We start from the raw sequence: 26991 nt of genomic DNA, 5'->3' as shown, positions 1-26991 counted from the left end.
CTGAAAAGGTCACACATCAGACATTTTGGTGGAAAAGTTTTCAGACAGCTTGGATCTGGCTCACTTGTACCCACCAACAACCTGCCTATGTTCCTGGTATTTAGTACATTCACTGATTAAGAAGTTCTGTACAACCTAAAGGAGTCTTGACCCAAATCCCAAGTCTGTGAATCCAACCCATGTCCTTCCTAGCTTGTAAAAGAGAGTCACAAGCAACTGGTGCCACTCATGACTGAAATATCCAACTTCTTCCTTCAAACACTGAATAATCTGACTAATGCTGCAGAAATCCACCTGGGATACATTGGTTCTAGCCAACTACCACCCAATGTCAAACCTTCCATTCCTGAGCAATCTCCTAGAGAAGCTGGAGAAAGATGAACTTGAAATTGGCCTAATTGTGCCAGGTCTAGGATATTAACTTTGATCTGGATTCGGGCCAAGACATGGAACAGAAACCACTTTAGTGGCACTGATGGATGATCTTCTGCTGTCAATGGATGAAAGGTAGGCATCCATTCTCATCCTCCTGGGCACGTCTATAGCATCCAACACTGTCACCATGAGATACTGTTGGCTCATCTGAGAAAGGGGGGCAGGAATCCAGGGTAATGTGCTAAAATGGTATGAGTCCTTCCTGGAGGGATACAGCCAATGAGTAGTGATGGAAAACCACATCTACCCCTGGATCTCCAACTTGTGGAGTCACACAAGGATCAGTTCTCACTCTGGTCCTATTTTTGTGCAGGTGCTAGGTAGAGTCTCCATTTTACAGATGGCTGTATCTAATGATACTGACCTCCTTTGTAAGGCACTTGGAGATGTACTAATGAAAAGCGCTATATAAGATCTCGATGATATTTATTATTATTAGGTGAACTGGTCAGATAGCGTGGATTCAAGTGACAGAAATATGCAGATGACACACAGCTCTACCTGTTCTTAACCATGTATGACCATATCACTACCACCAAGATGGCCCAGTGGTTGGATGAGATCAGCTCATGGATGAAGAATAGCTGATCAAAGCTTAATCCTGAACCCAATCAAGAGAGAGGTTATAATGGTGGGTAGAGGAAAGCATTTTGAAAAATTTGCAGCTGTGGAGCAATGTCATTTAGTTCAAGGCAGACGACGACAGCTGGTTAGTTCAATATATAGTTTTAGGAGAGCTCTTGGATTCCTCACAGACACTAAAGTTAGGCATATCAGTATCTGCAAACTTAATTTATGCAGGTTTTGAAAGACTGCCGGCCTTCTAGTGTCATCAATGACTGACCAACCAAATCTTCTCTGTTGTATTCAGTGTAATTGTAGCTGTGTTGGTCCCAGGATATTAAAGAAACACGGTGGCACCAGCAGACGTTGGACCAATAAAATATATTACCTTTCCTAGGCCTGCCCTTCGTCCCCTCCCCTGGAGGTGATTTACGCCTCCAGGTGCTGAAACTGACCTGTCTGCTCTGGGTGCCCATACCGACCTGTCTGCACGGCCAGGAAGTGGGCACATGACTGCTTCTGCAGCTTCCCTTTGCTTCCCCATCAGAAGTCATTTTTCTGTGGGTAAGCAGAATTCCCCAGGAGTATATCATGGAGAAGCCAGATGATACCCTACATTGGATCATGCAACTAGAGTCTGAATAAATATTCAGAAACTATGTGGTCTTCCTCTTAACAGACACAGAAAATGAAGGTCGCAGCTCAAGCGTTCATGAATTCTAGAAAATCTTTGGTTCAGTTTTGAATGCCTCTTCGTGGAATGCTGGTATTGTGTATAAAGGTATATCTGCACTGCAGCTGTACCACTGTAAAGCAGAAGTATAGACAGTTCCTACATTGATAGAGGGTTTTTTTTCTGTCAAGATAGTTAATCCGCCTCCCTAAGAGGCAGTAGTTAGTCAACAGAAGAATTCTTCCCTCAACCTAGCTGCATCTACACTATGGATTAGGTCAGTTTAACTGTGTCACACAGTGCCCAAAATTTTTCATAGCCCTGAGTGGTGTGGCTAGGGTTAATCTAATTTTTAAGTATAGACCAGCTATCAAAATCTTTCCATGGGGCAGACTTCCTATAGGAACTCTTCAATTTCCTCCTTATGTTAACTTCACAAACACCATGCAGTCCAAATGTCAAAACTGAGGTAGTGCAGGAGAAACTATTTTGCATTGTTTTGCTCTCCAGCCAGTTTATGCCTTCTGCCTCTGATTAACAAATTAGTTTGTCCCCTAAATTGCAAATACTGAAATCTCATAATAAAGGATATGTGAACACTGTTAGTGGAAGAAAAGAAAATTTCAGGTAAGAACAGATAACTGTTCTTTCTCTCCATACTCTCTACTTACCTAGGAGGGTCAGGGAATTTTTTTTTTTAAACCCTCACCTGAGAGAGATGTCTGTTTGGTTATTTTCCTCTGTAAGACATAGCAGCTTATCCAAGTGTGATGGTTCTTGCTCAGTTAAGCAGAAATCCCAGGAATGTTTCCTTTGTAGTAAAACAGAACCAGCAGAGCAAGACTAGTGCATTCTGCCTGTCCTTCCTGGTAGCCAGAGATCTTCATGCCATTCGCTGAGCATGGCAGCCGCTTAGGGAAGACTTTGGCCATGTCTACATCTAAAATTTTGCAGCGCTGGTTGTTACAGCTGTATTAGTACAGCTGTATAGGGCCAGCGCTGCAGAGTGGCCACACTTACAGCAACCAGCGCTGCAAGTGGTGTTAGATGTGGCCACACTGCAGCGCTGTTGGGCGGCTTCAAGGGGGGTTCCGGGACGAGAGAGCAAACCGGGAAAGGAAACCAGCTTCGCCGCGGTTTGCTCTCTCGGTCCCGGAGCCAGCCAGCAAACCGCAGGGAAGGAGACCTGCTTGCTCGGGGTTCCGGGACCGAGAGAGCAAACCGGGAACGCCGCGGTTTGCTCTCTTGGTCCCGGAGCCAGCCAGCAAACCGCAGGGAAGGAGACCTGCTTGCTCGGGGTTCCGGGACCGAGAGAGCAAACCGGGAACGCCGCGGTTTGCTCTCTCGGTCCCGGAGCCAGCCAGCAAACCGCAGGGAAGGAGACCTGCTTGCTCGGGGTTCCGGGACCGAGAGAGCAAACCGCGGCGAAGCTGGTTTCCTTTCCCGGTTTGCTCTCTCGGTCCCGGAACCCCGAGCAAGCAGGTCTCCTTCCCTGCGGTTTGCTGGGTGGCTCCGGGACCGAGAGAGCAAACCGGGAAAGGAAACCAGCTTGATTACCAGAGGCTTCCTCCTTCCACGGAGGTCAAGAAAAGCGCTGGTAACTGTCTACATTGGATTACCAGCGCTGGATCACCAGCGCTGGATCCTCTACACCCGAGACAAAACGGGAGTACGGCCAGCGCTGCAAACAGGGAGTTGCAGCGCTGGTGGTGCCCTGCAGATGTGTACACCTTCAAAGTTGCAGCGCTGTAACTCCCTCACCAGCGCTGCAACTTTCTGATGTAGACAAGCCCTTAGTGACCAAAGTAAATTCATGACGAGGAGCCCTGAAGACAGTATAAGTAGAATGGAAAAACCTTAAGGCCAGTCTTAAAATATGGAGAGACATCTGTGTGTTGCTATGATTTTTCCCATATTAAAGTATTTGAATATAAATTAATTCCACCCGTCTATCATGGCACAGATAGTACTATAGGTTGAACCTTCCTAGTCTGGCACTCTCTGGTCCAGCAACATCCATGGTTTGGCGTTTATTTTATTTTATGTTTTTTATGCTTGATCTACTTATTTCCTTGTGCCAATACAGTAAAATTGTGTAACAACACTAACACTTTGTTATGAAGAGAACCAGTAAGCCTTGGCTAGGTGGCGTTGCAAGTGTCGTTCTGTTTATTTGTCTCTGCGAGATAAAAATTAAGAGACATGCTCGCTACAATATTGACCAAATTCTCCCTGGTCAGGTCCTGAGGGTGCCAGACTAGAGAGGTTCAACCTGTACAATAAAAAGGGGATGGGATAGTGGACTAGAGTCGTAATAGAAATGTAGAGCAGAAAGGGACCACGAGACATCGTCAAGTCCAGACCCTTGCGCTGAGGCAGATTCAAGTACACCTAGCCCATCCTTGGCTAGTGTTTGTCTATCCTGTTTTTAAAAACCTCCCATGACAGGAATCCCACAATGTCCCTTAAAAGCTTATTCCAATGTTTAAATATCCTTATAGTTAGATTTCAGAGTATCAGCCGTGTTAGTCTGTATCCGCAAAAAGAACAGGAGTACTTGTCGCACCTTGGAGACTAACAAATTTATTTCAGCATGAGCTTTTGTGAGCTACAGCTCACTTCTTTGGATGCATAGAATGGAACACACAAACAGGAGATATTTATATATACAGAGAACATGAAAAGGAGGCAGTATGCACACCAACAGGAAGAGTCTAATCAATTTAGATGAGCTATCATCAGCAGGAGAAAAAAAACTTTTGAAGTGATAATTAAGATGACCCATAGGTGTGAGGAGAACTTAACATAGGGAAATAGATTCAATTAGTGTAATAACCCAACCATTCCCAGTCTCTGTTTAAGCCTGAGTTAATTGTATCTAATTTGCATATTAATTCGAGTTCAGCAGTCTCTCTTTGGAGTCTGTGTGTGAAGTTTTTTTGTTGCAAGATTGCCACCTTCAAGTCTGTCACTGAGTGGTTAGAGAGGTTGAAGTGTTCTCCCACTGGTTTTTGAATGTTGTAATTCCTGATGTCAGATTTGGGTCCATTTATTCTTTTGCGTAGAGACTGTCCGGATTGGCCAATGTACATTGCAGAGAGGCATTGCTGGCACATGATGGCATATATCACATTGGTAGATGTGCAGGTGAAAGATCCCCGGTGTCGTGGCTGATGTGTTTAGGTCCTATGATGGTGTCACTTGAATAGATATGTGAACAGTGCTGTCATCGGGCTTTGTTGTAAGGATAGGTTCCTGGGTTAGTGTTTATGTTGTATGGTGTGCGGTTGCTGGTGAGTATTTGCTTCAGGTTGGGAGGCTGTCTATAAGTGAGGACTGGCCTGTCTCCCAAGATCTGTGAGAGTGAGGGATCATCTTTAAGGATAGGTTGTAGATCTTTGATGATCTGGAGAGGTTTTAGTTGGGGGCTGTAGGTGATGGCTAGTGGCGTTCTGTTGTTTTCTTTGTTGGGCCTGTCCTGTAGTAGGTGGTTTCTGGGTACTCTTCTGGCTCTGTCAATCTGTTTTTTCACTTCAGCAGGTGGGTATTGTAGTTTTAAGAATGCTTGATAGAGATTTTTTAGGTGTTTATCTCTGTCTGAGGCATTGGAGCAAATACGTTGTATCTTAGAGCTTGGCTGTAGATAATGGATCGGGTGGTGTGTCCTGGATGGAAGCTGAAGGCATGTAGGTAAGTATAGTGATCAGTGGGTTTCTGGTATAGGATAGTGTTTGTGTGACCATCGCTTATTAGCACAATAGTGTCGATGAAATGGACCGCTTGTGTGGATTGGTCTAGGCTGAGGTTGATAGTGGGATGGAAATTGTTAAAATCACGGTGGAATTCCTTGAGGGCTTCTTTTCCATGAGTCCAGATTATGAAGATGTCATCAATGTAGCGCAAGTAGAGTAGGGGCATTAGGGAACGAGAGCTAAGGAAGCGTTCTAAGTTAGCCATAAAGATGTTGGCTTACTGTGGGGCCATGAGGGTACCCATAGCAGCTCCGCTGACTTGAAGGTATATATTGTCCCCAAACGTGAAATAGTTGTGGGTGAGGACAAAGTCACAAAGTTCAGCCACCAGGTTAGCTGTGATATTATCGGGGATACTATTCCTGATGGTTGTAGTCCAATTTTGTGTGGAATGTTGGTGTAGAGGGCTTCCACATCCATAGTGGCCAGGATGGTGTTTCCTGGAAGATCACCGATGGATTGTAGTTTCCTAAGGAAGTCAGTGGTGTCTCAAAGATAGCTGGGAGTGCTGGTAGCGTAGGGCCTGAGGAGAGAGTCCACATAGCCAGACAATCCTTCTGTTAAGGTGTCAATGCTTCAGATGATGGAGCGTCCAGGATTTCCAGGTTGGGTCATTACACTAATTGAATCTATTTCTCTATGTTAAGTTCTCCTCACACCTTCTATGGGTCTTCTTAATTATCACTTCAAAAGTTTTTTTTCTCCTGCTGATGATAGCTCATCTCAATTGATTAGACTCTTCCTGTTGGTATGCATGCTTTCACCTTTTCATGTTCTCTGTACTTATAGTTAGAAAGTTTTTTCCTAATATCTAACTTAAATCTAACTTGTTGCAGATGAAGCCGGTGAGTTCTTGTCCTACCTGCTGTGGACATGGAAAATGATTGATCATCATCCTCTTTATAACCACCTTTAACATATTTGAAGACTGTTGTCAGCCGCCCCCTCAGACTTCCTTCTTCAAGACTAAACATATCCAGTTTTTTAGCCTTTCCTCATAGGTCACATTTTCTAAACCTCTTATTGTTTTTGTTGCTCTCCTCTGGACTGTCTCAGATTTGTCCATTTATTTCTTAAAGTGTGCTACCCAGAATTGGACACAGTACTCCAGCTGAGGCCTCACCAGTGCTAAGTAGAGCGGGATAGTTACCTCCTGTGTCTGATATTAGAAAAGGTTCAGAGAAGGGCAACTAAAATGATTAGGGGTTGGAATGGGTCCCATATGAGGAGAGATTAAAGAGGCTTAGGACTTTTCAGCTTAGAAAAGAGGAGACTAAGGGGAGATATGATAGAGGTATATAAAATCATGAACGATGTGGAGAAAGTAAATAAGGAAAAGTTATTTACTTGTTCTCATAATATACTAGAAAGAACTAGGGGCCACCAAATGAAATTAATGGGCAGCAGGTTTAAAACAAATAAAAGGAAGTTCTTCACACAGCACACTGTCAACATTCGTTGCCTGAGGAGGTTGTGAAGGCTAGGACTATAACAGAGTTTAAAAGAGAACTGGATAAATTCATGGAGGTTAAGTCAGTTAATGGCTGTTAGCCAGGGTGGGTAAGGAATGGTGTCCCTAGCCTCTGTTTGTCAGAGGATGGAGATGGATGGCAGGAGAGAGATCACTTAATCATTATGTGTTAGGTTCACTCCCTCTGGGGCACCTAACATTGGCCACTGTTGGTAGACAGGATACTGGGCTAGATGGACCTTTGTCCTGACCCAGTACAGCCATTCTTATGTTCTTTTATATATAACACTTTTATTAATACATCCCAGAATGATATTAACCATTTTTGCACCTGCATTATATTGCTGTTTTCATATTCAATTTGTGATCCATTATAGCTCCAGATCCTTTTCAGCAATACTGCTACTTAGGCAGTTACTCCCCATTTTTTATTTGTCCATCGGATTTTTCCTTCCTAAGTATAGTACTTTGCATTTGTCTATTATTGAATTTCATCCTGTTGAATTCAGATCAGTTCTCCAATTTGTCAAGGTCATTTAGAATTCGAATCCTGTCTTTTAAAGTGCTAGCAGTCTCTCCCAGTTTGGTGTCATCCACATATTTTATAAGCCTGCACTCAATTATCTAAATCATCATCATTTAATAGCACTTGATCCAGGACAGACTCCTGTGGGACCCCACTAGATCTGTCCTCTCAATTTAACAGCAAACTATTGATAACTGCTCTTTGAGTAAAGTCAACCAGTTATATTCTCTAGGTGCTTACAAATTGATCACTTAATTTGTTCCCGTGTCTTTCCAGGTAATGAATTTAAGATGTCTAGTGTATAATTTCCCTGGTCTTCTTTGTTCCCCTTTTTAAAGGTGTGTATTATGCTTGCGCTTCTCCAATTGTCTGAGACCTCATCCGTCCTTCATGAGCTCTTGATAATGAGTAACAGTTCCGTGATTGCTTCAGCTAGTTCCTTAAGTGTCCTAGGGTAGATTTCATCAAGCATTGCTGACTTTAATACATCTAAGCCAGGGGTCCCCAGCGCGGTGCCCGTGGGCGCTATGACGCCCACCAGGGCATCTAAGTGTGCCATGTACTGGCAAGTGGGTGAGCGTCCGCCGAAATGCCACCGACAAACTGCGTCATCCAGAGGCATTGCTGCCGAATGGTGGCATTTTGGCAGCAATGCCTCTGGATGACGCTGTTTGTTGGTGGTATTTCGACAGCGACACCTATTGACGTTGCCGCTTGTCAGCGGCATTTCGGTGGATGCTCGTCCGCCGCCACAGTCCTCTGTAGCTTGTCGGCTGGCGCCCGCCAGACAAAAAAGATTGGGGACCACTGATCTAAGCTTTTAAATATTATTTAGCCTGTTCTTTCCCTATGATTTTGCATTCCTTCACCTTCGTTAATATTAGTTGTGCTGAGAATCTGGTCACCATTAACCTTTTAGTGAAGACTGAAGCAAAATAGGTATTAAACACCTCAGTCTTCTTGATGTCATGAGTTATAACCTCTCCTCCCATTCCTTCATCTTTCTCTTGCTTCTAATGCATTTAAAGAACCTCTTCTTACTGCTTTTTATGTCTCTTTCTAGGTTAACTCATTTTGTGCCTTCACCTTTCTGATTTTGTCCGTACATTCTTGTTCTGTTCTTTTGAATTCATTCTTACGAATTTATCCATGTTTGCACTTTCTGTAGGATTCTTTTGGGGCGGGGGGGCGGGGAAGGGGCCATTAAAGAACTCCTGTTGGGGTTGTATTGGCCTCATCCTATTTTTTCTATCTTTTCGTTGTCTTGGGATAGCTTGCTGTTGTGCTTTTCATATTTTCGCTCTGAGAAACTGCCAGGTCTCCTGAACTCATTTATCCCTTAAATTTTCTTCCCATGGCACCTTTATCTACCAGTTCTCTGAGTATGTTGCATTCTGCTTTTTTGAAGTCCATTGTCATTATTCTGCTGCTTTCACTCCTTGGAATCATAAAATCTATCATTTCATGATCACTTTCACCCAAATTGACTTCCATCTTCAGATTCTCAACCAGTTCTACCCTGCTAGTAAGAACTAAATTTAAAATGGCTGGCCTCCTGTTACTTCTCCACCTTCTGAAACAAAAAGTTGTCCCAATACATTCCAAGAATGTAGACATTTATCTTTTACCATATTACTTTTTAAACAGATATCTGGATAGTTAAAGTTTCCCATTATTACAAGGCCTTTTGTTTTGGATATATCTATTATTTGTTCTAAAAATGCCTCATCCACTTCCTCCTCCTGATTTGGTGCTCTATATTAGACCCCTACAGTGACATTGTCCCTGTTTGTCTCCCCTTTTATCTTCATCCAGAGACTTTCAACTGGTGTGTGTCTCATCTCCTTCTGAACCTCGGAACAGGTGTACATATTCTTGATGTATAATTCAACACCTCTTCCCTCTTTCCCTTCCGTTTCCTTTCTGAACAGTCTATAACTATGTATACCAGTATTCCAGTTATAGCATTTATCCCACCAAGTTTCACTGATGTCAGTTAAGTCATAATTTAGCTTATGTATTCCAGTTCTTCCTATTTAGATGTGAATGGAAGGAGTATGGGGAATAAATATCTAAGATGTGGAGAACAGATCACCCAACCTTTTCCCTGTTGGTGCTTCTATAACCCTATTGCAATTTTCCATTCCCCCTCCCTGCCCCAAACGTTTAACCCTCTGTTAAGGTCACCTCTTTTTATATCTGTCTTTAGGCCTTTATTACCTGCTCCCTTTGAACTTAATTTAAAGCCTTCCTCGCTAGGTTGGTGAGTTGGTATCCAAAGAGGTTCTTCTTCCTCTTGATCAGATGGACACCCCTCCTCCCAATCTCTTTCTAGCATACGCCTCTTGAGAACACCATGGTCAAGGAACCCAAAGCCTTAATATTGTCATCACTATTGTGTAATATCTGACAACAGCCTGCAATGAGATCTAAAATGATCTGGTTGAGGTATGAATCATTAAGTAATGATGCTACTATTGCAGGGCAAGATTAAGATGTTCTTTAAAAGACTTTTAAATAAATCTTCATTTTCATTAAGCACTTTTCTACATGAACTAAACGCTTCATTGCAAGATTTTTCTCAATGTCTTTCTCCATACATTTGGACATATGGGCCAGACTTTTTCAAAAGTATGTATGTACATTTACTGTTGTGTTTAACTGTGAATACAGTTTTTCCTGTGGCTGCATGTACCTAATAAGTATTTGCGTATGCATGAATACCTGTATGTCTAAACCAAAGAAAACTGCCATCTTTTAGGATGTTAAGTGATGACTGAAATTTCTTAGTTTCTTAGTTTATTTGGCGCACACATACTATATTCAGTGTAAATTATTTCAAAAATATGTGGTTAAGGCTAAGGTTTTGTCATGGATATTTTTGGTAAAAGTCACAGACAGATCACGGGCAATAAAGAAAAATTCACGGATGCCCCTGATCTGTCCCTGACTTTTTTACTAAAAATATCCCTGACAAAATGGGGAGCCCAGCTGTGGAGTCTCCACACCGCCTGCAGAGGTTGGGCAGCTGCAGGGGCTATTCTGAGCTCTGGGGACCACCACTGCATGTGGAGGTTGGGAGCTCCAGGGTCCCTTGACTCAGAGCTCTGGGATACCCCTGGCGCTCCCGGTGGCTTGGAACTCCTGTGGCCCTGCTGCCCTCGGTGTTCCAGAGCTCCTGGGTCCCCCAGTGGCCAGGAGCTGCTGGGGGGGAAGGCCCCTGCCAAGCTCCCCATCTATGGCTGAATTCATGGAGGTCACTGGGGTGTTTAATGTATTTGTTAATGACCTGGAAAGGATGATGAATTGTGAGGCAGCAAAACTTGCAGATGACACAGTTATTTAGTTTAGTCAGGGCCAGTGAAGATTGTGAGGAACTCCAGAGAGAGCCAAATAAGCTAGGTGAATGAGCAACACAATGGCAAATTAAAGTCAGTTTGCATTTATTGAAACTAACACAGTGGAGGAAAAATTTAAACAACTTGTACACTTACAAGGTTCTAAATTAACTATCAACTCAAGGAAGGGACCTAGGCACTGTTGTAGGCAGTTCAGTGAGAACCTCTGCTCAGTGCAGCTACGGGCAATAAAACAAACATAAAGTTAGGTTGCATAAGGAATGATATGGTGAATAATATAGTGTATATTATACTGTCTGTATATAAGTAAATGGTATGGCTTCATCTGAATATTATGTAATAGTACTTGGGGGCCCACTTCAAAAAGGATATTACAGAAGTAGAAATGGTTCGGAGACAAGGACATGGGAAAAACTCACATGGAGAGAGATTGAAAAAATAGGGATTGGTTATCTTAGAAAGGATATGAGTAAGATGGGATGTAATGACAGTATATAAAATAGTGATGGTATAGAGAAGGTGGATCAGGAACTTCTGTTCTCATTGTATCATAACACAGGAACAAGGGGAAGTTAATGAAATTAAAAGGTGGAAAAGTTAAAGCAGAGAAGATAAATTTTCACACAAGTAATTTAAATTGTGGAACTCTCTGCCAGAGGAAATTATTGGAGCTGAGAACTTTAAAATTGAAAAAGTTATTGAATATTCATATGGATATCTGGAATATCCACAGTTGACCTAATGACGACAAACATTTTGGAGCGTATATTAAACCTTACGCTTTGGAACTATGCCAATGTCTAATTATTAGAAAGCAGGATGAGACCTAATTGAGGTGGGAGAGTTTGGTTCTGGGTCTCCCTAAACTTCCAATTGCCAGAAACTTGGGACTTGGCAATGGGTTGGATCATTCAAAATTGCCATGTTCTTTTCTTCCCCTCTGAAGCATCTGGCACTGGCCACTGTTAGAGAGGACAGCATAATGGAGCATTGGTTGGACCCGGAGTGGCCATTCTTGTGTTCTTATTCCACAGTTGCTTATTGCAGAGTTCTTGCACTTGCCTCTAAATAATCTCATGCTGGCCACTGTCAGAGGGACTTCAGGTCTGATCCAGTTCTGTGCTGTCTCCTGCTAGTGTGTGATTGGTCAACATCTGACTTTCTTTACACTACAGTGAGATACAGACCTAAATTTAGGCTGTCAGGAAAATGAGGGCACAACTGGGTGCTCCCATCACAGTACTGGCTCTCATTGAATTCAAATTTAAATATAAATCTTGGTCTTGATAGTCTTAGTCTTCAGTGGGCTTGAGTCTAGCCTCTCTCTAAAGCTACCTCACTTAACATGATCAAGACTGTCTGTCTGCAACTGCTGTGATTCTCAAGAAAGAAGAAACTTTCATTTGACAGAATGAGACTTGAGAACAAGAGTCAGAATCTTCTCTGCAGCTGGCCCACCGATGCTGGACTCCATTCGGCAAGAGCTGATTTTGACGTATGTATCTTTAACCTCAAATCTTGTTGCCTTCAGAACAAAATATAACCACCATCTCTTTTTGGTAGAGTTTTCCTATTTTGATGATGATGATAAAATTCTCCTTCCTGTCCTATAAAATAGAGTACTAAGCAGATGTCATGTTTATACTGCCTGTTGTAGTAATAACTTTGGTGCTTGGATAGTACAGTAATACCTGCTTAGAAACAAAACAGACAGTGTTGGTTTTAAAGTATCATTTTGGCTTTATGAAAAAAGACATGGCATTATCAAACTTGTGTTTAATAGTGAAGGAGTTACGGTCATACAAAACCTTTCTCAATAATTTTAAAATCCTTATTACAGTACACTATCAATGTTCATTGCATTAGTCAAAATAAAATAAAATCTTACATACTATCTGAAATTTTGGGGCTGAGGGTATGGCTACGGCAGCGCTTTGAAGTGTGAGTGTAGTCAGAGCGGCAGTGCTGGGAGAGAGCTCTCCCAGCACTGCATGTAAACCACATCCCTTACGGGTGTAGCGTGCTGCTGCCCTGATTACACTGACGCTTTACAGCGCTGTATCTTGCAGCGCTCAGGGGGGTGTTTTTTCACACCCCAGTTGCAGCGCTGTAAAGTGTGAGTGTAGCCAAGCCCTGAGTGTCCTTTCCCTGAACTTCAGGAATCTCATTTCTCCATAGTTGTGTTCATGACCTTCCTCTGCTGCAGTGCCTGTGAATTGTTGTCATCTAGTATTGATTAGATTGGGTCCATCTGTGACTACTGTTCCCACTAAGACTAATTTATGCAAATATATCAGTCCCTATTATTGTACCCCTCTCTCTCTGTTTGGTTATCCTCTTGCATCTTCAAATAATCCTAGATTTTGAGGTTTCTGGGCTTGATAATCTGTTTTACGCATTTGTACAATACCTAACATGATGGTTCCAGAACCTTGATATGAGATTCTGGCAACTACAACAAAGAAATAATAAAAGCAGTAATTAAATGGTGTGGTTTTATTCCAGAACGTGTAGTTTGTTTTTGTGTTTTCAGAAAACAAATCTATATGATACATTAAAAAAAAATTTCTGTTAAATGTACACTTTTTAAAATATTCCATATCTTTAGTTGGGAAGGATGCAGTTCTGTTTCAGAAACCACCTTAAATTCAGTGATCTTCAGAAAGTCTAGAATGTAATATTTTCAGTTTAATCACTGAGATTCTCTATCAGATTCAAACTTGTGATTAGGTTGAGTTTATAAACTGACTTTGTAGCTCCTTAACTGTGACACTGATTCAAATGTCTTGCCAATTCCTATTTTTTAACATAGACCTCTGTCTAACGTTAAAAAAAATTGTCACAGCGATGGCCTTGTAGAGAAGGTGCATCAAAACTTTAGATGACAAATATTTCCTTAATTTTGTTTTAGGTTCTGATATGAGACAATTTGAGTCAAAGCATATGTTCATTAGTTTATCCTTCTAACTTGTTCTCATTTGGGTGCGTGTAGATCTACAGTAGAAAAAAAACAGTAATTCTGCTGATTTGTTTCTTATGAAAATTCAACCTGGAGATTAGTTATTTCTCTGTTATTTCACTGCTTTTTCTGTTATAGTGAAGTCTTTGTATGAATTCCATTTGAGATGCTCTGTATGTGTGGTGTGTGAAGTTCTAATTGTGCATAATGTAATGACAGTATTAAGATTGTACATTCCATTTTTAGTTATTTCAGGTATGTCTGTAATTGCTTGTCTTTTAGAAAAGTTAAACGCACTTTTAAAACATCAAGAATTAACATCTCAAGAAAAGTCCTCATCCATAATTCTTGAATCATTCATTCACTTGTATGCTGTTTCAGCATAAGAAATAGTCATGTACTCTAATGTGTTTATCACAGCAAGGTTTGTAGATAAAGGAGAGATTCTCATTAGAGTAGGTCAATGCAAGTAAAACAATCAAATAGTTCAATTAATAATATGCTTTTAATAAAGTGAAGCTAATAAAGCAGTGTAAATTACTAATGTTAAGACTTGTTTGGTTCTGATCTACTCAGCAGTTAAGTCTCCAAAGAAAAGCTGTTTATGTAGATTAGACCAAAGGGAAAGTAGTATAGCCAATTAGATGGTTTGCTTTGTAAGACGAATAGTGTTGTTGAAAGCTCAAAGTAGATCAGTAGTTCAGACAGTTGTGGTTTCCTCAGAAGGTTTACTATTATTATTTATATTACAGTAGTGCCTAAGATCCCTAGTCATGGAACAGGTATGCTAGGTATTGCACAAGCACAGAACAAAAAGGCTATGCATGCTCCAAGAACTTACAATCAATTATTGTAGCTTTATTCTGCAGTTTCTTGTTCAATCCTTTCTCTGTGTATTTAGGGGATAACACAGGGACCTTTTGTGTTTTCTCGGAACCAGAGAAAGTTACTTTACCATGTCAGATCTCTGAGCCCTGGTCTACACTACGAGTTTAGGTTGAATTTAGCAGTGTTAGATCGGTTTAACCCTGCACCCATCCACGCAACCAAGCCATTTTTGTCGACTTAAAGGGCTCTTATAAGCGATTTCTGTATTCCTCCCTGATGAGGGGATTAGCGTTGAAATCGACCCTGCTGGGTCAAATTTGGGGTAATGTGGACGCAATTCGACGGTATTGGCCTCTAGGAGCTATCCCAGAGTGCTCCATAGTGACCACTCTGGACAGCACTCTCAACTCAGATGCACTGGCCAGGTAGACAGGAAAAGGCCCAGGAACTTTTGAATTTCATTTCCTGTTTGGCCAGCGTAGTGAGCTGATTATCACAGATGACCATGCAGAGCTCATCAGCACAGGTGACCGTGGAGTCCCAGAATCGCAAAAGAGCTCCGGCATTGACTGAACGGGAGGTACTGCATCTGATCGCTGTATAGGGAGACAAATCTGTGCTGTCCAAACTCCATTCCAAAAGATGAAATGCCAGGATATTTAAAAAAAAATCTCCAAGGGCATGAAGGACAGAGGTTATAACAGGGACCCACACCAGTGCCACATGAAGCCTACCAAAGAACCAGAGAGGCAAACGGCTACTCCAGATCAGAGCCCCAGACATGCCGCTTCTATGATGAGCTGCATGCCATTCTAGGGGTGCCTCTACAACTACCCCACCCCTGTGCTTCCATCTTCCTCCACCCCTCCCGAGCTACCTTGGCAGTTTTTCCCCCATTTGTGTGACGAATTAATAAAGAATGCATGAATTTGAAACAACAATGACTTTATTGCCTCTGCAAGTGGAGATCAAAGTGGAGAGGCAAGGGGAGGGCGGTTGGCTTACAGGGAAGTAGAGTGAACCAAAGGGGCAGGTTTTCATCAAGGAGAAAGAAACAGAACTTTCACACCATAACCTGACCAGTCATGAAACTGATTTTCAAAGCTTCTCTGATGCAGAGCATGCCTTGCTGTGCTCTTCTAACCGCCCTACTGTCTGGCTGCGCGTAATCAGCGGCCAGGCGATTTTCCTCAACCTCCCACCCTGCCATAAATATCTTCCCCCTTACTCTCACAGATATTGTGGAGCACACAGCAGGTAGTAATAACGATGGGAATATTGGTTTCGCTGAGGTTTAGTCGAGTCAGTAAACTGTGCCAGTGAACTTTTAGACGTCCAAAGGCACATTCTGTCACTGTTATGCACTTGTTCAGCCTATAGTTGAACTGCTCCTTACTACTGTCCAGGCTTCATGAGCCATGGGAGCAAGGGGGAGGCTGGGGTAGTTGCGACCATGCGGTGCTGCCAACTGGGAGAGCAGCCTGAGGCAGAAGCCTTCAGCTGGCGTGATATTCCAGGCAGGACTGAATGTCCTTTAGATGAAACTCAAAGAAGAGAATGACCTGGACTCATTACCATTTTTGTCCAGCCGCCCCCAATCGACCTCACCAAGGCCGGCCAGAAGCACCCATGTCTGTCCAGGCGTCCCTGACCAAGCTGACCAAGGTCGGCCAGGAGCACCCACGGGACGACGACGACGACTAGCAGTCATATTGTACCATCTGCCATCCGCAAGGAAAGGCAAGGGGATGCTGCTGTGTAGCGCTGCTGTGTAACACTGCAGTACCACGTCTGCCAGCAGCACCCAGGAGACATACAGTGACAGTGAGCTGGGTGGGCTCCATGCTTGCCGCGATATGTCGTCTGCATGGGTAACCCAGGACAATTTTTTTCTGTTGCTTTTATGGAGGGAGACAGGGAGGGGGCCTGATGACATGTACCCAGAACCACCCGCGACAGTGTTTTTGCCGCATCAGGCACTGGGAGCTCAGCCCAGAATTCCAGTGGGTGTTGGCGACTGCAGGAACTGTGGGATAGCTATCACAGTGCAAGGCTCTGAAAGTCGATGCTAGCTTCGGTACTGTGGATGCACAAGGCCAACTTAATGCGCGTAGTGGGGACGCACACAATCGACTGTATTAAAGCGACCTAATTTCATAGCGTGGACATACCCTGACTAGAGCGCTCTCTGTCTTACAGTTGACACAGGTAGGAAAGTAGTCTTTTGATTTGGTAGCTAACAGTATCAGAAAGGGAAGGCTACCTTTTGTTTTAACAGCAAGGAAACTTGATGAGGGTAGGTTAGCTTCTCACCAGTTTATTGCTTTTGCCCTTCAGAGGTGCTAATTGCTCTGTCATCTTTCATGTCAACTTCTGGCTAGTAGGCCTCTGGTAAGACAGTGAACCCATTCCTAAGCAAAGATTTATCTTGGAGAATAGCTTGCGCATACCAGTTTTCAAAACAATCTCCCTATGCACTTGTGTTTTAGGGCAGCTCCTTTTGATGAGTGGGGGCTGTATCTGAGGTACCCCTTGAGTACCTGACCTCAAGTGTGCAGCACGGATTCCGCCCCAGCCCCTGAAAAAGCATAGCTGATTGCTTGGAATTTTTTTTTTTTTTTATATAATGGAGATAGGTGTATCTCCTAGAACTGGAAGGGACCCTGAAGGGTCATCGAGTCCAGCCCCCTGCCTTCACTAGCAGGACCAAGTACTGATTTTGCCCCAGATCCCTAAGTGGCCCCCTCAAGAATTGAACTCACAACCTTGGCTTTAGAAGGCCAATGCTCAAACCACTGAGCTATCCCTCCCCCCCACAAGTGGTTGTGGTTGTGGTTGTGGTTGTGGTTGTTTGGAATTTCTTGGCTTTTGTTACTTTGTCAGACTTCATTATTAGATTGATATGTGTCAGTAATTAACACGATTAATCACTAAATATTTTAGTGTGAAAAATAATTTTAAAAAACCTTTTTGGAAACTAAATTATTTAGATTTTTAAAATGTTTCCCTTTCTATTGTTAAAATGAAATAATTATTCTAGGTTAGTCTGATTCCTTTCATACCGAAAGTTCATATTATATCCATTGTCAGCAGTTAATTTTCAGATAGGAAATCCATTGTTAAAGATTCTTCTTATGATTTAATCAAGCTTTCGAGCAGGGCTTTGGAGTTGCGCTCCGGCTCCACTCCAGCTCCAGGCAAAAACCTGCAGCTCCACTGCTCCAGAACTCCGTGCTCCAGCTCTGGGCTCCGCTCCAAAGCCCTGCTTTTGAGGCAGACTTGATTCTCTTGGTCACTGTGACTGTGCATGTAAATTATTATTTTATACTAGTTTTTAGACTTGCAGAGATTTTGTACTGTGAATACAGTATGAAGTAAGTCTGCAGACAGTATTACACGTGGTTAACTATCAATTTCAATGAGATTACTCACATACATAAAGTTCAGTATTTCCACTACACCTCTACCCCAATATAACGCAGTCCTCGGGAGCCAAAAAATCTTACCGCATTATAGGTGAAACTGTATTGTATCGAACTTGCTTCGATCCACCGGAGTGCACAGTTCCCCTCACCCCTCGAGCGCTGCTTTACCATGTTATATCAGAATTCGTGTTATATCGGGTCGCATTATATCAGGGCAGAGGTGTATTAAGTATTTCCAGGATCCAAGTCTTAAATGTGAAGGAATATTTTTGGTGTCTCTGTAAGACAAATATTGTGTAAGGAACTGTTGGAGAGTCTGATAGTTTTGTGGTCTAATTCTGATCCCAGATATTGTGGATAGTTGTATCATCATAATCTGTGTGGAATATCTGATTTTACAAAGTATTCACTGATGTATGTAAAGATCCTGCCAAGCTGTTCATGTGGTGCCCAAAGACCACATTCAATATTAGGGCCCCAGTCCTGTAAATTTTCAAAATTTATGAAATTTGTATAGGTTCTTGACTTTCTTCTGTTCATTAGAAATGACACGTATGTCACTAAACTTATGTTGTATTTAATATCTTAATGCAATTAAAAACTAATTTTTCTTCTGTATCACATGGTTAGAAAACATTGTTCTATTTGTAATAGTGGAACTGCCATACAGATTAACAAGAGGGAGTAAACAGATAATTTTATGCAATATCTCCATCAACCACAATGAGTGTTTAGCAATAGAGTGCACCCTTCTCCCTCCTCCCCCCCCCAGGTAGTTTTTTGCATTACTGAAATTTAAAACCTGTGTAAAATAAATGGGACTAATTTATTGGATTATATCAAATAGAATATAGTTAGATTTAAATAAATCTTTCCGAATGATAATTCCGTTTATCTTTGTATGTGATGTTCTGATCTGAAATTAATATAGAGGGTTTTCTCATATTATTAAGTACTCGTTTATATGTTTGTATTACAGTAGTGCCTAACAGCATTATTCATAGACAAAGATCTCGTTTTGCTACGCACTTTACACACACACAACAAAAAGATGGTTTCTGTCCCAAAGAGCTTGCAATCTAAGTATAGGACCAGAGACAATAGATGGATGCAGACAGATTGGGGAGTAAAAGGCAGCAAGGAAACTCTATTGGTCAGCATGGTTGGCAGTGGTCTCTGCATACCAATGGCCTAGCCATTGTCAGTATTTATTATAGGCATCATGGAAAGGGTGAGTTTTTTAAGGAGGGATTTGAAGGAGTATGTTGGATAAAGCATGAGGGCAGTTGTTAGAAAAATTACTATGTGGGAATGGAGGCTGGTCTCATGGGCTGATCAGAGGTAGGGATTGACTTCTTGATACTGAGTGAGAAATGGTGGGTTGAAAGTAAAGACAAGTAGTAGAAAAAGGGGAGTCACTGATGGCATGCAAAGAGAAGGAAGGGTGACCTGCCCAAGGTGATGGGTTAAGAAAATAGTCTTTGCAGCAGCCTTCTAAATGGATAGAACGGATGAAATTGTTTGTCCAGGGTGAAAAAAAGAATGTTGTAGTCAGTGACTGCAAGATGAGGAGACTGGACTAGAGTTTTAACTATGTAAATGGCTAGGAAAGTCCATATCTTAGAGAGGTTATGCAGAGACATTACAAGATTTAGACATAGCCTGAATATAAAGATCCATAAGAGGTCCAAGTCAAAGGCCATGCCCAGGTTATGGTCTGACAGACAGGCAGGATGGCAGTGCTGTCCACAGAAAGGAGGTGGCAGGTATGGGGTGTGTGGAGGGAAGATTAAGAGCACTATTTTAGCCAAGTTGAGCTTGGAAGTGACAGCAGGATATCCATGAGGATGGCAGAGATACAGGCTCAAACTTTAGTGTGGACAGGAGGAGACGTGTCTGGAATAAAGAGAGATCTGAGAGTCTTCAGCATATATAAATTAGCTGAATTTTTGTTTGTTGATGAGATTATCCAAAGATAAAGTGTAGAGTGAGAGGAGAAGGGGGACCCAGGATAGAGTCCAAGGACTCTTCACAGAAAGCTGGAGGTAGGGGATAAGGAGGATCCAACTTATCCTTCTATCCTAGGGTCTTAAAACAAGGTAGTTAAAACCTATTGGCTAACACATTTTAAAAATACACATTTTATACTACTGTGTAGACAGGCCTTGAAGAAAGGCATGGGAGGAGAGTAAATAGGAGCTTGTCAGATAGAGCAGGGCCAGGGCTTGTATCTGTCAGGGAAAGCGGGTCAAATTACTCCCTACCGCTTTATCAAAAAAAAACAAACCCAGAACTTTGCCCCTATGTTGTGTTAGTATTGACCCATATTTTTACCTCTTTAAAAATGATGGGGTTAGGGAAAAGTGAAGACAACCACCGTTTGTAATTTGCCCAAGATATCACAACAGATTTGTGGCAGAGGCAGGACCAGAAACACTTAATCTTGTACTTTTAATTTACTAGATCTTGCTGCTACTTTTGTGTTATCTATATAAATAAAATTTTATTCCAGCTTCTGGGAAGGACAAGTGATTTGTGATGCTATGCCAGAGTGACTGTTGTCAGTATAGGATGTGAGGAGGTTTTTTTTGTTGAGAGTTTTGCTTGTCTTCTCAATGATGGTTCTGAAGGTAGTTACAGAGTATATTTATGGAAACAGACCAAGAGACGAGCTTTCATCAACTGGAGGTGATGCATAGAATTTGGGCTCTCATGGAGGTCAACCATAGAGCTCTTTTTGACTAATTTTAGGTTCCCTTTTGCGTTTGACAACTTTCAAAAGTCCCTGCAGTAGGGGCTGGCTGATGGGGAAGTTAGCTGGAGTTCTGTGAAGATTAGAGGAGGCTGAATCATTATAATACTGAGAGGCTTGGTAGACAAACTGATTTATTTTTTTTAAATTTGTTTTATCTGCTACACTTAAAGCTGGGTTCCACAGTTTCAGGAAAAAGAAACAGCAATATTTTCATATCACCTTTTTAAGCAGTGGCACATTTAATAACTGAGTAGCCACTTCATTATCATTCAAAATGACATAGTTTCAAAAGAATTATATATAGTTAAATACAAAAATGTATTTCTAATTGTCAGCTTTATAAACTCAGTCTGGGCTTTGAAAGTCAAGCGGGGTTCTTTCCTTCTTATGCATTACCAGTAATACAGGTCCTGTAGCCTAAATTAGATCCTCAGGATCTATGGTTCTTTCTTTCTATTTTTATTTCTGGGTTATATGCCCTTTATTACTGTGGTATCCGAGTGCTTCACACTCTAATATGTTTATCCTCACAATACCACTGTGAAGTGGAGAAAAACTGTTATCCCCATTTTAAAGGTAGTGAATTTAAGCACAGAGTAACTAACTTGCCCAAGGTCACACTGGACATCTGTGGCAGAGTGGCAATGAACCTGTATCTTAGACTAATGTCATAGCCACTGGACCACCCTTCCTCAAAGGTTACATCTTTTGCAACATCTTTGTCTCCAAACTATGCCTTTACTTAAAACTGTACAAATCCATTGCATTCAGTGGGATTGCACCGGCATAATAAATTGGAATTTAGTAAATAATTTTGTTGGCAATGCACAAGAGTGAATGGTGTCTAGCTCAGTTTCTGCTAGTTGTGCTAACAGGAATAAAAAGTAATGCACATTTATTTTTGTCACTTAGGTAAACAGATATGACTCTGAATACATGCAAGTTACAGATCTGTTGAGTAAATAGTCTCAGACACAAAGCTGAGAGCCTCATCCCCTCTCTGGCCCATTTACACTAAGTAAAAGGGCCAGAGTGGCGTAAAGGAACCCTAAAAGCCTCGTATCTGGCTGGGGAAGGATTCTGCTGTAGGTTTTGCAGAAGTCAAACATAAGGTTGCCGTCTTCGGCCCTCTTCATTAACCCTTGCATAGGGGGTGGGCAGAGGTGGAGCCACAGCACTTCAACCTATAGGGCAACCCCAGCAAAATAGTGCTGCCTAAATTACACTGGAGCAGGACTGGGAGAGTGAAAAAGTGGCTTAGAGCTACCATAGGCATGCCTCTCCTCTGCCTGGGCTACAAATTTTTTGCTGAGCCTGAGGTTTATTCTGTGCTTTTGGCCGTATTTGTGAGGATTTTTTAAGAGTTGACTTAACAGTATCAAGTTCAAAATATCTTTAAAAGTCATATGTCTGTTCTGCAACATGTCCTAACCAGGAAGTTATGTTAATGCTAATAATTAGGCAGTAAAATAACTGTGGATAGTATTGCTTCCTTTTAGAAAGCATTATTTAACAATTATGAATGAAAGTAGAAAGTGGATTAAGTCTTTTTTCCCCTTTTCTTTAACTCTTAGATGGTAGTAAAAACCTTCATGGACATGGACCAGGACTCAGAAGATGAGAAACAGCAGTATCTCCCTTTAGCTTTGCATCTTGCATCTGAATTCTTCCTCAGGAATCCCAACAAAGATGTGCGTCTCCTTGTAGCATGTTGCTTGGCTGATATATTCCGAATCTATGCTCCAGAAGCGCCATATACATCCCATGATAAACTTAAGGTAAAATATCCTTTTAAAAGAAGCCCTTTTCCCCATCTAATTCTCTTGCAGTTGAACATACAATCAAAGGATCCATCACACATTTTATTATATTAGAGTTTTTTAATATACTGACACTTAGGTTTATTAAAGAGACGTTAATTAAGTACATACAATGAAATTAATTTGAATGAACTCATAATAGCTATGTCAGAGGATTATTATGTATGTTTTTACATTTTATTTTATCCTTTTTGTTTTACAGGACATATTCTTGTTTATTACAAGACAGTTAAAAGGCTTGGAGGACACTAAGAGCCCCCAATTTAACCGATACTTTTACTTATTAGAGGTAATATAATTATTGGACTTTTAATAGACCATGTCTGCCCCATAACCCTATGAAGTGTAATCAGACTTTCCCTGTATGTGACAGCCTGTTTAGGAATTCTTTGACATGCTGTAGAAATTATATCATCATGAATCAGGTAAAAGTTTAATTATTGCTTCTCCTGTGTTATGGCTCGGTTTGACTTACTAACTATGTGCTGAGCACAGTGTTGCCCATAGTTTGAGAAGCAGGATAATATTGCACCTCTACCCCAATATAACATGGCCCGATATAACATGAATTCAGATATAACATGGTAAAGCAGCTCTCCGGCAGGGCGGGGCTGTGCACTCCGGGGGATCAAAGCTAGTTTGATATAATGTGGTTTCACCTATAATACAGTAAGATATTTTGGCTCCTGAGGATAGCGTTATATTGGGGTAGAGATGTACTTGTTTTAAATTTTGACTTTTAGTCATGATTAGCCATGTCCGTAGGATCTTACATAAAAAATTAGCAAGGGTTTGATTCTATCAGGTGTGTTATTTGCGAGGCTTCATTCGCACAACAGTTTTTTTCCCATGTTATGAAATTATTTCAAACACAGGTTGAACTGCAAATATGTTTATGCTGGTCATTGGGAAATGAATATAAATGTTGGCTAAGCTGATTTACAAATCTATTTGCAAGACAAAAATGTCTTTAAAATGGTTATGTCTTGTACATACAATCAGGCCATGACTGTGTGCAGAAACCATTTTGTAAAGTTTAAATGAAAAAATGCTTAATGCCTTGAGAGAGAAGATAGCATAGATGGATAGCCTACAAGCATGGCTATACTAGCTGACTTTACAAGCTGTATCAATCTGCTTTTGCACATATGAAATCGGGTCAGTCCTTAATTAGTTTTCATCATGTTTTATTATTTTTATTTGTATTATAGGGCCCCATTGTGCTAGGCTCTAATACAAACACAGAGACAGTCCCTGTCCCAAAGAGCTTGCAGTCTAAGTTGTGTAGTGTAACTTTTCTTTTATATTTTAGTTAGCAAAATTTAGACATATGTTACTTAGATTGTAATTTTATTATTGTGAGTGTTTTATTATTATGTTTGTTTTTATAGAATTTAGCTTGGGTTAAATCTTACAATATCTGCTTTGAGTTGGAAGATTGCAATGAAATTTTTATTCAGCTTTTTAGGACTCTTTTTTCAGTCATCAAGTAAGTTGAATTATTTTAATATATATTATCAAAATATCCTTGGTTTTTGAAACTTTGTCTCTGTAGCCTGAGTTCTTCATTCAGTATGTAAATAAATACTCATAGATTTATAATAGAACTAGTTTTCAAAAAGGACATTTTGTGAGCAGCAAATAGTAGAACAGTATCTATAATATTTCATTATACATGTGCTCTGTCTGAAAAGCCTAAATTACTTAGTGACACTAGAAATAATTATATCCTGCTCAGATTCAATTATCTTTAATTTGTATGTGTTCTGAGACTTATATGACTGAGGCAGACCAATTTAAGTAATATATTCAGAATTCATAAATGTGGAAAATATGGGTCAGTGAAAGGTGAACTATCTTAGTTGTTCATCCATCTGTTCTTTAAAATCTGCTAGCACATGAATTTTCTTGGCCACTTGAGTGTCTGGAAGTTTAATTTTAATCACCTTTTTTATCTTTGTAGCAATAGTCACAACCAGAAGGTACAAATGCACATGCTGGATTTGATGAGTTCTATCATCATGGAGGGTGATGGAGTAACTCAAGAGCTCCTGGACTCCATTCTCATTAACCTCATTCCTGCACACAAGGTCTGCAAAGTGAAATACAGTGACAACATATAAAAATGTGTTTCAGCACAACCATGGTATTTGTTTTGTTTCCTTTGTCTTGTTACATTTCCCTGTCTTCGGACATTCTGTATCATCCATCACAGCTGTCTTTTTTACAGTCTTGCAGCAAAGGATTGAAAACTTCCTTTTGGGAACCCATTAATGTCATTCCTAAACTATATGTAAAGTTTTCACCACTGACTGACTTAGGCTACATGCTACCCCAAGAGTTGTGCTCTGAAAGACCAAGACTAAGACAAATCTCTTGCAGGCTTGCTGAACTATCATTTTTAAAACTTTTATATTTTAATATTTTATTTTTATTGAAAAGATGTGGCATATTTTGATTGTTATGCAAGTGAATGATAGTAGCAGGGCGTATCCTATCAGGCATCAGGACCTGCTGTTTGCCTTAGTTTACGTTGTCAGTCAAACTCTCCTCAGCGGATGATCTTCCATTAACTCTTCCCTTCTGGATATTGGTTTATTAACAGAACATTTAACTCACAGCAGGACTTCCAACCTTTTTCCATGGTTCCAGTAGTTCTTTCCAGCCTCGTCTCTGGGCTCAATAGTCTTTCAGTTCTTCAGTGTCTGTGTAGCCCTCCCTCTGATGCTTCAGAATCTTTATATAAGCCCTTCCCGGCGGAGGGTTCTTCCCCTCTTAGCCTACTTTCCTACAGGTGTCTTAGGTGAGGCTTCTCCTCCTAGCAGGCTCCTTTTGTCTTTCAGGTCTCAGTCCTCAGGCCCTCTGCTTGGGAGCTCTGCAGAATTATCACAAACTTGTCCTCTCTCCAGCAGGCTCTCTGAACTCTTACTATTACCTAATCTCCAGGTTGAATTTATAATTTGTAATCTAGTCACATGATCTCCACTTAAACTCTTAGGTCTATCGACTGGAAGGTAACTAAATGAGGTTCAGGTGAGCATAAGGCCAGCCTTGGAACAGGCACACTGGGATACACATGTATTCTGGGGCCAATGCCCCTATTACATTGACCAATACAATTACCTTGAAGAAATGCCTGTGCTTTTGCATTCCTTTCCATAGCTCTTATCTGTAAATTTCAGCCATTAGTTGCAGCTAATGAGCTGTATCAGTGCTGGGCATCCATTGCCAGTTATTGATTAGTTAAATTCAAATAATCAGAAATTCTGGAGGCACTAGCTGTGGCTCTGTAATTAAAGTTGAGTTGAGATTTCATATGCATAAGGAATACAGAGCATTCTCCCCAAAATGTACAACACTTAGTCTCTGTTCACATGACAATTTTTAAAGAGAATTTATAAATAAATCTGTTAATTCATTAATGAGTTAAAATTGCCATATTTAATGATTTTAGGAAATCTGACTTTCAGTATCAGACCTATTTTTTCCCAGATGATCTCAGTAAAGAATAAGAGGCTCTTCAAACTTCCTATATAGTTAAAACTCCCTGAAATCTTATGCATAGACCACATTTAAAGATTTTTTTTAAGATTGTTATTTTTTTGCTGCTGTTCTTCATAATTTCCTGTGTGTTCTTCAGCAACAAAGTGAAGAAAAATTCTCTTCAGAGAAATCCAGAAAAAACTGCCTTATTCTAAAATGGCTGCCATCTGTTCTCACTGGGACTATGGCTCTAGAATAAATTTACCAAAGATGGCCACTGCTGTTCATCTGTTCTTCACAGTGCTCCTTTACACCTCATGACTGCATGAGTGGCTACCATGTTCTGTGAGGGCAGTTTGGCTTCACTCCTTCAGGCATAATGAGACATGCTCATTATGTGGGTTCATTCTCGTGGAGAATAATGAAATGATGGCCTGTGGTCTCAGTCTTATTCAGAACAATAAGAGTTAACCATTTTGAAAGTGGGCATGTGTTTATAAGTTTGTCTGAAGAAGATTTTGTTTTCCATCCTCTCTTGACAGATTGTTTCAGTTATGAAAAATAACGGCAAAAACGGCAAGCCTAAGTATATATTTTTAAAAACCAGCTTGCGCCAGAGTGACTCATGAAGGAGAGCTGGGAGAAGGGTGCAGGGGGATGTGGAAAGCAGGTGGTAGGGGGAAATTGGGATGTACACTTTGCCTGACCACTGCTGGTTTGCATCAAGAGAGCAGTACAAAATCTTACTTGAGAGGCTAGTACGCTTGGAATGCTTATGCAGACTTAAGTAATGTAGACAGAGTATACTGGTGAATCTGATCCTAAAAGATAAAATACTTTATTTCAGGTTAATAGTAAATACCTTCAAATCAGTAGTAGTAATACATGATAGCAGTCTCGTTGGGTTTGTTGTTTACTGTTCATGTATGAAATTAATAATT

General features: G+C 41.0%; 1 protein-coding gene across 4 annotated transcripts in view; it reads left to right on the top strand.

Annotated features, from left to right (window-relative positions):
* Positions 1-26991, top strand: part of PDS5A (PDS5 cohesin associated factor A) — a 168606-nt gene that overhangs the window by 52169 nt on the left and 89446 nt on the right. For 3 of the 4 annotated variants that reach the window (XM_030563924.1, XM_030563925.1, XM_030563928.1), the window contains exons 3-6: positions 22322-22525; positions 22770-22856; positions 23959-24056; positions 24531-24657. In XM_030563924.1, the coding sequence (XP_030419784.1) occupies positions 22322-22525; positions 22770-22856; positions 23959-24056; positions 24531-24657 (516 nt within the window). Of the gene's footprint in view, positions 1-12176; positions 12276-22321; positions 22526-22769; positions 22857-23958; positions 24057-24530; positions 24658-26991 lie in introns of those variants that run through there. The other variant, XM_030563927.1, reaches the window with a different exon arrangement.

Source organism: Gopherus evgoodei, chromosome 5 (assembly GCF_007399415.2).
Source record: "Gopherus evgoodei ecotype Sinaloan lineage chromosome 5, rGopEvg1_v1.p, whole genome shotgun sequence".
NCBI lineage: Eukaryota > Metazoa > Chordata > Testudines > Testudinidae > Gopherus > Gopherus evgoodei.
The sequence above is the reverse complement of the archived record's forward strand: the minus strand, read 5'-3'. Positions and strand labels throughout refer to the sequence as shown.